The sequence below is a fragment of the Poecile atricapillus genome, unplaced genomic scaffold, assembly GCF_030490865.1.
Source record: "Poecile atricapillus isolate bPoeAtr1 unplaced genomic scaffold, bPoeAtr1.hap1 scaffold_372, whole genome shotgun sequence".
Taxonomy (NCBI): domain Eukaryota; kingdom Metazoa; phylum Chordata; class Aves; order Passeriformes; family Paridae; genus Poecile; species Poecile atricapillus.
In genome coordinates, this window is record NW_026709167.1 from 1 (window position 1) to 12,937 (window position 12,937).

General features: G+C 43.3%; 2 protein-coding genes across 4 annotated transcripts; both read right to left on the minus strand.

The window, feature by feature from the left end:
* Positions 1-810: 810 nt before the first annotated feature.
* PPP1R11 (protein phosphatase 1 regulatory inhibitor subunit 11) lies at positions 811-2,763 on the minus strand. Its single transcript, XM_058829007.1, has 2 exons — positions 2,399-2,763; positions 811-1,110 (listed from the first exon to the last, which is right to left on the minus strand). The coding sequence occupies exons 1-2, from the start codon at positions 2,465-2,467 to the stop codon at positions 826-828; spliced, it is 354 nt and encodes a 117-aa protein (XP_058684990.1). The 5' UTR covers positions 2,468-2,763; the 3' UTR covers positions 811-825.
* A 1,265-nt stretch (positions 2,764-4,028) lies between these two features.
* Positions 4,029-12,931, minus strand: POLR1H (RNA polymerase I subunit H). 3 transcript variants are annotated; one of them, XM_058829011.1, is made up of 5 exons: positions 12,878-12,931; positions 10,852-10,983; positions 7,766-7,863; positions 5,912-6,021; positions 4,029-4,067 (listed from the first exon to the last, which is right to left on the minus strand). In XM_058829011.1, the coding sequence occupies exons 2-5, from the start codon at positions 10,979-10,981 to the stop codon at positions 4,043-4,045; spliced, it is 363 nt and encodes a 120-aa protein (XP_058684994.1). In that variant the 5' UTR covers positions 10,982-10,983; positions 12,878-12,931; the 3' UTR covers positions 4,029-4,042. The 3 variants fall into 3 exon arrangements, with proteins under 3 accessions (XP_058684994.1, XP_058684993.1, XP_058684995.1); XM_058829010.1 differs by lacking the exon at positions 12,878-12,931 and adding an exon at positions 12,723-12,851; XM_058829012.1 differs by lacking the exon at positions 12,878-12,931 and adding an exon at positions 12,784-12,836.
* Positions 12,932-12,937: the final 6 nt, after the last annotated feature.

Below are 12,937 nucleotides of genomic sequence, written 5' to 3' on the forward strand. Positions count from 1 at the left end.
TAAAGGGTTTGGGGAGAGTTTGGGGGGTCTTGAAGGGGTTTGGGGGTATTTTGGGGGGTCCTGGGGAGGATCTGGGGGATCCTGGAAGGGTTTTGGGGGGATCCTGGAGGGGTTTGGGGGATTGGGGGGGTCCTGGGGGGAGTTTGGGAGAGTTTGAGGGTCCTGAAAGGATTTGGGGGGTCCTGGGGGGATTTGGGGGGTCCTGAAGGGGTTTTGGGGAGAGTTTGTGGGGTCCTTAAAAGTTTGGGGGGATTTTGGGGGGTCCCAAAGGGGGGTTTTGGGAAGTTTGGGGAGGTTTTTGGGGGTCCCGAAGGGGTTTGGGGGGTCCTGAAGGGATTTGGGGCTGTTTTGGGGTTATTTTGGGCACGGTTTTGGGGTGATTCTGGGGTTATTTTGGGCCGTTTTGGGGTGATTCTGGGGGGATTTGGGGATATTTTTGGGGTTGTTTTGGGGTCATTTTTGGGGTCATTTTTGGGGTATTTTGGGGGACCATTTTGGGGTGATTTTGGGGATATTTTAGGGGTTTTTGGGGGTTGTTTTTGGGCAGAGTTTTGGGGTGATTTCAGGAGGATTTGGGGCTGTTTTGGGGTGATTCTGGGGGGATTTGGGGATATTTTTGGGGTGATTTGGGGCTGTTTTGGGCACAGTTTTGGGGTGATTTTGGGGGGTTTTGGGGCTGTTTTTGGGGTGATTCTGGGGGGATTTGGGGCTGTTTTTGGGGTGATTTCAGGAGGATTTGGGGATATTTTTGGGGTGATTTTGGGGGCTTTTGGGGCTGTTTTTGGGGTGATTCTGGGGGGATTTGGGGATATTTTTGGGGTGATTTCAGGAGGATTTGGGGCTGTTTTTGGGGTGATTCTGGGGGGATTTGGGGCTGGTTTTGGGGTTATTTTGGGGGCGGTTTTGGGGTGATTTCAGGAGGATTTGGGGATATTTTTGGGGTGATTCTGGGGGGATTTGGGGATATTTTTGGGGTGATTTTGGGGGGATTTGGGGCTCACACTTGGACGAACGCCGGCCCAGGTGCTCGTTGTCCACGGTGTCGCTCGACCACTCGACTTTTTTATCCGGCTTCCTCTTCCTCAGCTTCAGCGTCAGACTGCGCTGCTCCTGGGGGTCACTCAGGGGGTCAGGGGTCACTCAGGGGTCAGCCAGGGGTCACTCAGGGTCACTCAGGGGTCAGCCAGGGGTCAGGGGTCACTCAGGGGTCAGGGGTCACTCAGGGTCACTCAGGGGTCAGCCAGGGGTCAGCCAGGGGTCAGGGGTCAGCCAGGGGTCACTCAGGGGTCACTCTGTGTCCCCAGGGGTCACTTGGGGGTCACAAGGGGTCACTCAGGGGTCACTCAGGGGTCACAAGGGGTCACTCAGGGGTCACTCAGGGGTCACTCAGTGTCCCCAGGGGTCACTCAGGGGGTCAGCCAGGGGTCACTCAGGGGTCTGGGAATGGTCACTCTCTGTCCCCAGGGGTCAAATTCCCATTCCCAGTATCCCCAATTCCCATTCCCAGTACCCCAATTCCCACTCCCAGTATTCCCAGTCCCCAAATTCCCATTCCCAATCCTCAAATTCCCATTCCCAGTACTCCCAGTATCCCAAATTCCCATTCCCAGTATCCCAGTTCCCATTCCCAATCCCAAACTCCCATTCCCAGTATTCCCAGTCCCGAAATTCCCACTCCCAGTATCCCCAAATTCCCATTCCCAGTATCTCCCAGTATTCCCAATTCCACTCCCAGTATCCCAAATCCCCATTCCCAATCCCAAACTCCCATTCCCAGTATTCCCAGTCCCCAAATTCCCACTCCCAGTATCCCCAAATCCCCATTCCCAGTATTCCAAATCCCCATTCCCAGTATTCCCAGTATTCCCAATCCCCATTCCCAATCCCAAATCCCCCTTCCCAGTACTCCCAGTATTATCCCAAATTCCCATTCCAATCCCAAATTCCCATTCCCAGTATTCCCAGTTCCCATTCCCAGTATCTCCCAGTATTCCCAGTATCCCAAATTCCCAGTATCCCCAAATCCCATTCCCAGTATTCCCAGTATCTCCCAGTATCTCCCAGTATCCCAAATCCCCATTCCCAGTATCCCCAATTCCCATTCCCAATCCCAAATCCCCATTCCCAGTACTCCCAGTATCCCCAATTCCCATTCCCAGTCCCCAAATTCCCATTCCCAGTATCCCAAATTCCCATTCCCAGTATTCCCAGTATCTCCCAGTATTCCCAATTCCCATTCCCAGTATTTCCCAGTATTCCCAGTATTCCCAGTATTCCCAGTATTCCCAATTCCCATTCCCAGTATCCCAAATCCCCATTCCCAGTATCCCCAGTATTCCCAGTATCTCCCAGTATCCCCAGTATCTCCCAGTATCCCCAGTTTCCCCTCCCCCCTCACCGGTTCGGCCGCTCCGCTCTCGGTCACGGTGGCGGTGCCGCCCCCGCCGCTCTCCGCGGTCTCCGCCATTTCCCCTCCCCCCCCTCGGGGCTCTCCCGGTACCGGCGGCCGTTACTGGGATGGGGGAGGGGCCGGAACTGGGAGGGGGCCGGAACCGGGAAGGGGCCGGAACCGGGAAGGGGCCGGAACCGGGAAGGGGCCGGGCCGCTCCCGCCGCCGCTCCCGGTGCGGGAACGGCGGAAGTTTCGCCTCCACTTCCGGTCCGCGCCACTTCCGGTGCGTGCGGCAGCGAATGCGCTCCCCCCTGAGGGAGCCACTTCCGCCGTACGGAGCGGGGGATTGTGGGTAAAGGACGGGGCGGCCAGAGGGACAATTCAAGGCGGGGTTGGGTGAAGGCGTTTTGAGGGGGATTTTGGGGGGATTTTGGGGGATTTTGGGGAATTTTGGGGGGGGATTTTGGGAGGAATTTTAGGGAATTTTTGGGGAGAATTTTGGAGATTTTTTTGAGGATATTTTGGGAATTTTTGGGGATTTTTTTGGAAATTTTGCGGGGGGGATTTTGGGGAGATTTTTGGGAATTTTGGGGATTTTTTTGGGGGGATCTTGGGCAGATTTTGGGGGAATTTTGGGGATTTTTTGGGAATTTTTGGGAAATTTTGGGGGGGGATTTTTGGGGAAATTTTGGGGATTTTTTTTTGAATTTTGGGGGGGGAATTTTGGGGAAATTTTGGGGATTTTTTGGGAATTTTTGGGAAACTTTTGGGGGGGATTTTGGGGGAAATTTTGGGGATTTTAGGGGAAATTTTGGGGAGAATTTTGGGGGGATTTTTTGGGGAATTTTGGGGTGGATTTTGGGGGGATTTTGGGGGAAATTTTTTGGGAATTTTTGGGGGAACTTTTGGAGATTTTTGAGGAATTTTGGGGGGAATTTCTGGGGATTTTTTGTGAATATTTGGGGGGAATTTTGGGGGATTTTGGGGGGATTTTTAGGGAAATTTTGGGAATTTTGGGGGGATTTTTTGGGAACAATTTTAGGGAATTTTTGGGGGGATTTTGGGGAATTTTTTGGGAAATTTTGGGGATTTTTAGGGAATTTTTGGGGGATTTTTTTGGGAATTTTTGGGGAATTTTGTGGGGATTTCGGGGGGATTTTTTGGGAATTTTTGGGGGATTTTTGGGGGAATTTTTGGGGGGATTTTGGGGAATTTTTTTGGATTTGGGGGGGGATTTTTTTGGAATTTTTGGGGATTTTTTGGGAACAATTTTGGGGAATTTTTGGGGGGATTTTGGGGAATTTTTGGGAATTTTGGGGGGATTTTTTGGGAACAATTTTAGGGAATTTTTGGGGGGATTTTGGGGAATTTTTTGGGAAATTTTGGGGATTTTTAGGGAATTTTTGGGGGATTTTTTTGGGAATTTTTGGGGAATTTTGTGGGGATTTCGGGGAATTTTTGGGGAATTTTTTGGGAATTTTTGGGGGGATTTTGGGAATTTTTTGGGAATTTTTTGGGGTGATTTCGGGGGATTTTGGGGTCCCACAAACTGAAACCGAGCCCGGATCCATCGGGGGTCGCTTTTATTCCTCGGGAAAAGCCGGAAAAGACCCAAAAACCGGGAATTTTTCAGGAATTTTTCAGGAATTTTTCAGGAATCTTCCTTCTCCTGAAACCTGCGGGGGGAGGAGAAAAAGGCGGGAAAAGTTGGGGGGGGGAGGGGGAGATTTGGCGGGAAAATTTTGGCGGGAAATTTGGGGGGGGGTTTTGGCGGGAAAATTTGGGGGATTTTGGGGTTGTTTTTGTGGAAAAATTTGGGAATTTTGGGGTTAATTTGGGGGATTTGGGGAAAAATTGTGGGGTTTTTTTAGGGGTAATTTTGGGGATTAATTTTGGAGATTAATTTTGGGTTAATTTGGGGGATTTTGGGGTAATTTTGGGTTTTTTAGGAGTAATTTTGGGAATTAATTTTGGGTTAATTTGGGGGATTTTGGGGAAAATTTGGGGGTTTTTAGGGGTAATTTTGGGAATTAATTTTGGGTTAATTTGGGGAGATTTGGGGGAAAATTTTGGGGTTTTTTAGGGGTAATTTTGGGGATTAATTTTGGGTTAATTTGGGGTTAATTTGGGGGATTTTGGGGAAAATTTGGGGTTTCTTAGGGGTAATTTTGGGGATTAATTTTGGGTTAATTTGGGGGATTTTGGGGAAAATTTGGGGGTTTTTAGGGGTAATTTTGGGGATTAATTTTGGGCTAATTTTGGGTTAATTTTGGGGGATTTTGGGGAAAATTTGGGGGTTTTTTAGGGGTAATTTTGGGAATTAATTTTGGGTTAATTTGGGGAGATTTGGGGGAAAATTTTGGGGTTTTTAGGGGTAATTTTGGGGTTAATTTTGGGAATTAATTCTGGGTAAATTTTGGGGGATTTTGGGGAAAATTTGGGGTTTTTTAGGGGTAATTTTGGGAATTAATTTTGGGTTAATTTGGGGGATTTTGGGGTAATTTTGGGTTTTTTAGGGGTAATTTTGGGGATTAATTTTGGGGTTAATTTTGGGTTAATTTGGGGGATTTTGGGGTAATTTTGGGTTTTTTAGGGGTAATTTTGGGAATTAATTTTGGGTTAATTTGGGGGATTTTGGGGGAAAATTTGGGGGTTTTTAGGGGTAATTTTGGGGATTAATTTTGGGTTAATTTGGGGTTAATTTGGGTTTTTTTTTGGGGGATAATTTTGGGATGATTTTGGGATAATTTGGGGGATTTTGGGGATAATTTTGGGGTGATTTTGGGGGTTTTTTTAGGGGTTGTTTTGGGGATAATTTGGGTCAAGTTTTTGGGTGTTTTTTGGGTCAGTTTTGGGTCATTTTTGGGTCAATTTTGGGTCAGTTTTTGGGTGTTTTTTGGTCACTTTTGGGTGTTTTTTGGGTGTTTTTTTGTCAGTTTTGGGTCAGTTTTTGATTGTTTTTTGGGTCAGTTTTTGGGAGTTTTTTGGGTGTTTTTTGGTTGTTTTTTGGGTGTTTTTTGGGGTGTTTTTGGGTGTTTTTGGGGTGTTTCTGGGGTGTTTTTTGGGTCAGTTTTTGGGAGTTTTTTGGGTGTTTTTTGGTTGTTTTTTTGGGTGTTTTTTGGGGTGTTTTTGGGGTGTTTTTGGGGTGTTTTTGGGTGGTTTTTTGGGTCAGTTTTTGGGAGTTTTTTTGGGTGTTTTTGGGGTGTTTTTTGGGTCAGTTTTTGGGTGTTTTTTGGGGTGTTTTTGGGGTGTTTTTGGGTGGTTTTGGGGTGTTTTTGGTTGTTTTTTGGGGTGTTTTTTAAGGTGTTTTTGGGGTGTTTTTGGGGTGTTTTTTGGTTGGTTCTTGGGGTGTTTTTGGGTGTTTTTGGTTGTTTTTTGGTTGTTTTTTGGGGTGTTTTTGGGGTGTTTTTGGGTGTTTTTTGGGGTGTTTTTGGGGTGTTTTTTGGGGTGTTTTTGGGGTGTTTTTTGGGGTGTTTTTTGGGTGTTTTTGGGGTGTTTTTGGGTGTTTTTGGGCTCTCACCCGCAGCGGGGGCAGCTGTAGAACACGGTCTGGCCCTCGTCGGCCGAGCGCATCTGACGCGTGCGGTAACTCATCCGCTCGTTCCCACAGCGGGGACAGCGCCGCTCCACCTGCCCCAAAATCCCGGGAATTATCCCCAAAATTCCATGGGATTTATCCCCAAAATCCTGGGATTTATCCCTAAAATCCCCTGGAATTCCAGCCCCAAAATCCTGGGAATTACCCCCAAAATCCCCTGGAATTTAACCCCAAAATCCTGGGATTTATCCCCAAAATCCCCTCGTTCCCACAGCGGGGACAGCGCCGCTCCACCTGCCCCAAAATCCCGGGAATTATCCCCAAAATCCCGGGAATTATCCCCAAAATCCTGGGATTTAACCCCAAAATCCCCTGGGATTTAACCCCAAAATCCTGGGAATTATCCCCAAAATCCTGGGATTTAACCCCAAAATCCCCTGGGAATTATCCCCAAAATCCTGGGATTTATCCCCAAAATCCCCTGGGATTTAACCCCAAAATCCCCTGGGAATTATCCCCAAAATCCCCTGGGATTTAACCCCAAAATCCCCTGGGATTTAACCCCCAAAATCCTGGGATTTATCCCCAAAATCCCCTGGGATTTATCCCAAAAATCCCCTGAGATTTAACCCCAAAATCCCCTTGGATCCCAGCCCCAAAATCCCAGGATTTATCCCCAAAATCCCCTGTGATTCCAACCCCAAAATCCCGGGAATTAACCCAAAATCCCCAGGGATTCATCCCAAAATTCCCAGTTTTAAATCCCCAAAAATTCCCATTTTCCAGCCCCCAAAATTCCCACTTTTTACCCCCCAAAAATTCCCAAAATTCCTCTGTTTCCCCCCTCCAAAAAAATTCCCAAATCCCCCCCAAAAATTCCAGAATTTGCCCAAAAATCCCCCCCAAAAATTCCCCAAGTCCCCCCCAAAACTTCCCAAATTCCCCCCCAAAATTTCCCCCCAAAAATTCCCAAATTCCCCCCCAAAAATTCTCAAATCCCCCCAAGAATCCTCAAAAAAATCCCCTCCCAAAATTCCCAAATTCCCCCCAAAAATTCCCCCCCAAAAATTCCCCTAAAAATTCCCAAATTCCCACAAAAAATTCCCAAAAATCCCCCAAAATTCCCAAATCCCCCCAAAAATTTCCCCAAAAATTCCCAAATTCCCCCCAAAAATTCCCCCGAAAAAATTCCCAAATTCCCACAAAAAATTCCCAAAAAATTCCCAAATCCCCCCCAAAAATTCCCAAAAATTTCCCCCAAAATTCCCAAATTCCCCCCCAAAATTCCCCCCAAAAAATTCCCAAATTCCCACAAAAAATTCCCCAATTCCCCCCAAAAAATTCCAAAAATTCCCTAATTCCCACAAAAAAATCCCAAAAATCCCCCAAAATTCCCAAATCCCCCCCAAAAAATTCCCAAAAAATTTCCAAATCCCCCCCAAAAAATTCCCAAAAATTTCCCCAAAAATTCCCAAATTTCCCCCCAAAATTCCCCCAAAAATTCTCAAATCCCCCCAAAAATCCTCAAAAAAATCCCCCCCAAAATTCCCAAATTTCCCCACAAAAATTCCCCCCAAAATTCCCAAATCCCCCCCAAAAATTCCCCCCAAAATTCCCAAATTCCCACAAAAAATTCCCCAAATTCCCCCCAAAATTCCCCCCAAAATTCCCCAAAAATCCCCAAAAATTCCCAAAATTCCCCAATTTTCCACTTTTAACGCCCAAAATTCCGTTTTTTTTTTTTGCCCCTCCCCCACCCCCAAATCCTTTGGAATTTTGGGAATTTTTTTGGGAATTTTTTTGGGAATTGGGGGCCCCTCCCCTCCCCCCCCTCACCGTGGGGCCCCCCTGGGGGGCGGCGGCCGCGCCCCTCCCCCCCCCGGCCCGGCCGGAGCCGAATTCCAGAAACGTCCGCAGGGAACGGCCCTCGAAATCTGGGGGGAAAAACGGGAAAAACGGGAAAAAACGGGAATTTGGGGGGAAAAACGGGAATTTGGGGAGGAAAAATGGGGATTTGGGGGGGGAAAATGGGGATTTTGGGGAAAAAAAAGGGAATTTTGGGAGGAAAAATTGGGATTTTAGGGGGAAAATGGGGATTTTGGGGGAAAAATGGGAAAAAAATGGGAATTTTGGGGGAAAAATGAGGATTTTAGGGGGAAAATGGGGATTTTTGGGGAAAAAATGGGAATTCTGGGGAAAAAAAAGGGAATTTTGGGAGGAAAAATGGGGATTTTAGGGGAAAAATGGGAATTTTAGGGGGAAAATGGGGATTTGGGGAGAAAAACGGGGATTTTGGGGGGGGAAATGGGAAAAAATGGGAATTTTGGGAGGAAAAATGGGAATTTTAGGGGGGAAAAATGGGAATTTTAGGGGGGAAAAATAGGAATTTTAGGGGGAAAATGGGGATTTTGGGGGGAAAATGGGAAAAAATGGGAATTTTGGGGGAAAAATGTGAATTTTAGGGGGAAAATGGGAATTTTTGGGGAATAAAATGGGGATTTTGGAAGGAAAAATGGGAATTCTGGGGAAAAAATTGGGAATTTTGGGAGGAAAAATTGGGATTTTAGGGGGAAAAATGGGGATTTTAGGGGAAAAATGGGAATTTTAGGGGGAAAATGGGGATTTTAGGGGGAAAATGGGAAAAAATGGGAATTTTGGGGGGAAAACGGGAATTTGGGGGGAAAAAAACGGGAATTCTGGGGAAAAATGGGGATTTTGGGGACTAAAATGGGGAAAAAAATGGGTATTTTAGGGGAAAAATGGGAATTTTGGGAAAAAACGGGGATTTGGGGGGGGGAAATGGGAATTTTGGGAGGAAAAATGTGAATTTTAGGGGGTAAATGGGAATTTTGGGGGAAAAAAGGGAATTTCTTTTAGGATTTGTGGATTTTTTTTGGATTTAAATGGGGTTTTGTTGGATTAAAATGGGATTTCTTTTAGGATTTACAATTTCTGTTGGATTTCAATGGGATTTTTTTGATTTAAATGGGATTTTTTGATGTAAATGGGATTTTTTTTGGATTTCAATGAGATTTTTTGGATTTAAATAGGATTTTTTTGATTTAAATGGGATTTTTTTGGATTTCAGTGGGATTTTTTGGATTTAAATGGGATTTGTTTTATTTAAATGAGATTTTTTTGGATTTCAATGGGACTTCAATGAGATTTTTTTATTTCAATGGAATTTAAATGGGATTTGTTTTATTTAAATGGGATTTTTTTGGATTTCAATGAGATTTTTTGGATTTAAATGGGATTTTTTGATTTAAATGGGATTTCAATGGGATTTTTTGGATTTAAATGGGATTTTTTAATTTAAATGGAATTTTTTGGGATTTAAATGGGGTTTCAATGGGATTTTTTGGATTTCAATGGGATTTCAATGGGATTTGTTTTATTTAAATGGGATTTTTTTATTTAAATGGGATTTCAATGGGATTTTTAGGATTTCAATGGGATTTTTAGGATTTCAATGGGATTTTTTTGTGGATTTTGGGTGTTTTTGCCCCAAACCTGAGCACTGGATGCTGAAGTGGCAGCGGGGGCAGCCGGGGAAGGATTCCCATGGGAATGTTTGGATTTCAATGGGATTTAAATGGGATTTGTTTTATTTAAATGGGATTTTTTGATTTAAATGGGATTTTTTTTTTTATTTAAATGGAATTTCAATGAGATTTTTTTATTTAAATGGGTTTTTTTTTTATTTCAATGGGATTTTTTTGGATTTCAATGGGATTTCAATGGGATTTTTTTATTTAAAAGGGATTTTTTTGGATTTAAATGGGATTTTTTGGATTTCAATGGGACTTCAATGGGATTTTTAGGATTTAAATGGGATTTTTTTAATTTAAATGGGATTTCAATGGGATTTTTAGGATTTAAATGGGATTTTTTTGTGGATTTTGGGTTTTTTTGCCCCAAACCTGAGCACTGGATGCTGAAGTGGCAGCGGGGGCAGCCGGGGAAGGATTCCCATGGGAATTTTTGGATTTCAATGGGATTTAAATGGATTTTTTTTAATTTAAATGGGATTTCAATGGGATTTTTTAATTTAAATGGGATTTCAATGGGATTTTTAGGATTTAAATTGATTTTTTTTTATTTAAATGGGATTTCAATGGGATTTTTAGGATTTAAATGGGATTTTTTTATTTAAATGGGATTTCAATGGGATTTTTAGGATTTCAATGGGATTTTTTTATTTTAAATGGGATTTCAATGGGATTTTTAGGATTTAAATGGGATTTTTTTGTGGATTTTGGGTGTTTTTGCCCCAAACCTGAGCACTGGATGCTGAAGTGGCAGCGGGGGCAGCGGGGAAGGATTCCCATGGGAATGTTTGGATTTCAATGGGATTTCAATGGATTTTTTTTAATTTAAATGGGATTTCAATGGGATTTTTTAATTTAAATGGGATTTCAATGGGATTTTTAGGATTTAAATGGGATTTTTTTAATTTAAATGGGATTTCAATGGGATTTTTAGGATTTAAATGGGATTTTTTGGATTTCAATGGGATTTTTTGGATTTCAAAAGGATTTCAATGGGATTTTTAGGATTTAAATGGGATTTTTTTAATTTAAATGGGATTTCAATGGGATTTTTAGGATTTCAATGGGAATTTTTGGATTTCAATGGGATTTAAATGGGATTTTTTGATTTCAATGGGATTTTTTTTGGATTTCAATGAGATTTTTTTGATTTAAATGGGATTTTTTGGATTTCAATGGGATTTCAATGAGATTCTTTGGATTTCAATGAGATTTAAATGGGATTTTTTTTATTTAAATGGGATTTCAATGGGATTTTTTAGGATTTAAATGGGATTTTTTTGGTTTTCCTCGGGGATTTTTTTATCTCAATGGGATTTAAATGGGATTTTTTTAGGATTTTGGGTTGTTTTGGGTGTTTTTGCCCCAAACCTGAGCACTGGATGCTGAAGTGGCAGCGGGGGCAGCGGATGCAGCCGGGGGCGCCGGGCCGGGGCAGGACGGAGCCGCACTCGGGGCAGAATTCCAGCCGGGATTGGAACCGGGATTGGGGGAATTCCATGGCTGGGGGGAGGGGGGAGGGGTCAGGGGAGGGGTCCCGGACCCCCCCAAAATCCCCTCAAAAAAACCCAAAATAATTAAAAATTCACTCTGTTAAAATCCAAATTTATCTCCCAAAAAACCCCAAATTTATTCACAAATAAACCCCAAATTTACCCACAAAAAATCCCCAAATAATCACAAATTTACCCTTTTAAAATCCGAATTTATCTCCCAAAAACCCCCAGATTTACCCTTTTAAAATCCGAATTTATCTCACAAAAAAACACCAAATTTATCCACAAACAAACCCAAATTTATGCCCCAAAAAATCCCAAATTTACCCTTTTAAAATCCAAATTTATCCCCCCCAAAAACCCCAAATTTATCCACAAATAAACCCAAATTTATTCCCCAAAAACCTCCAAATTTATCCACAAAAAACCCCAAATTTATGCCCCAAAAACCCCCAAATTTACCCCCCAAAAGCCCCAAATTTGTCCACAAAAAACCCCCAAATTTATCCTTTAAAAATCCAAATTTATCTCCCAAAAAACCCCAAATTTACCCACAAAAAATCCCCAAATTTATCCACAAATAAAACTAAATTTATTCCCCAAAAACCTCCAAATTTATCCACAAATAACCCCAAATTTATGCCCCAAAAACCCCCAAATTTACCCCCAAAAAACCCCAAATTTATCCTTTTAAAATGTAAATTTATCTCCCAAAAAAACCCCAATTTTACCCTTTTAAAATCTAAATTTATGCCCCAAAAAACCCCCAAATTTATCCACAAATAACCCCAAATTTATGCCCCAAAAAACCCCAAATTTACCCTTTTAAAATACAGATTTATCTCCCAAAAAACCCCAAATTTACCCTTTCAAAACCTAAATTTATACCCCCAAAAAACCCCAAATTTATCCACAAATAAACCTCAAATTTACCCTTTAAAAATCCAAATTTATCCCCACAAAAACCCCCAAATTTACCCACAAAAAATCCTCAAATTTATCCCAAAAAACCGAAATTTACCCCCCAAAAAAACCCCAAATTTACTCCCCAAAACCCCCAAAATTTCCCCCCAAAATCCCAATTTTACCCCTCAAAAAATCCCAGAAATTCCCCCCTAAAACCCCTCAAAATTTCCTCAAAAAAACCCCAAATTTCCTTCCAAAAATCCCAATTTTACCCCACAAAAAATTCCCAAATTTACCCCCAAAATTCCCTCGGAAAAAACCCCAAAATTCCCAAATTTATCCCCAAAATTCCCTCGGTAAAAACCCCAAAATTCCCAAATTTACCCCCCAAAATTCCCACAAAAAATCCAAATTTACTCCCAAAAAACCCCAAAATTCCCTCAGAAAATTCCCAATTTTACCCCTCAGAAAACCCCAAATTCCCCCCCAAAAAAACCCCAAATTTCCCTCCAAAAATCCCAATTTTACCCCACAAAAAATTCCCAAATTTATCCCCAAAATTCCCTCGGTAAAAACCCCAAAATTCCCAAATTTACCCCCCAAAATTCCCACAAAAAATCCAAATTTACCCCCAAAAAACCCCAAAATTCCCTCAGAAAAATCCAATTTTACCCCCAAAAAAACCCCAAATTTACCCGGAATTCCCCCAAAACTCCCCAAATCGCCCCCTCCCAACTTTCCCCACCCCCCCCTTTTCCCTCACCCCCCAAAAATTCCCAAAATCCCCTCAAAAATTCCCAAAAATCCCCAAAATTCCCCCAAAATCCGCCCCTCCCCCACCTCCTCCCGGAGCCGCCTCAGCGCGCGCGGGAAACTCCGCAAGCCCCGCCCCTTCCCTTACGTCACTTCCGCTCCCCTCCGCGCGCCGGAAACGCTCCTAGACCGACCCGGGGGGAGCTCTTAATTAACCCCTGATTAATTAATTAATTAATCACCGCGTTAATTACCGCGGAAAGGGGCGTGGATTGAGATGTGGGCGTGGTCACGCGGGGTTC

Bases quoted from the DNA above. Each gene is read 5' to 3' on its own strand.
- PPP1R11 (XM_058829007.1), bottom strand. From the start codon at position 2,467: ATGGCGGAGACCGCGGAGAGCGGCGGGGGCGGCACCGCCACCGTGACC. The intron at 1,111-2,398 runs GTGAGGGGGGAG...AGTGACCCCCAG, and splicing joins AGAGCGGAGCGGCCGAACCG to GAGCAGCGCAGTCTGACGCT.
- POLR1H (XM_058829011.1), bottom strand. From the start codon at position 10,981: ATGGAATTCCCCCAATCCCGGTTCCAATCCCGGCTGGAATTCTGCCCC. The intron at 7,864-10,851 runs GTTTGGGGCAAA...TTTTCCCCCCAG, and splicing joins CTTCAGCATCCAGTGCTCAG to ATTTCGAGGGCCGTTCCCTG. The intron at 4,068-5,911 runs GTGAGAGCCCAA...CTCCCCCCGCAG, and splicing joins TACAGCTGCCCCCGCTGCGG to GTTTCAGGAGAAGGAAGATT.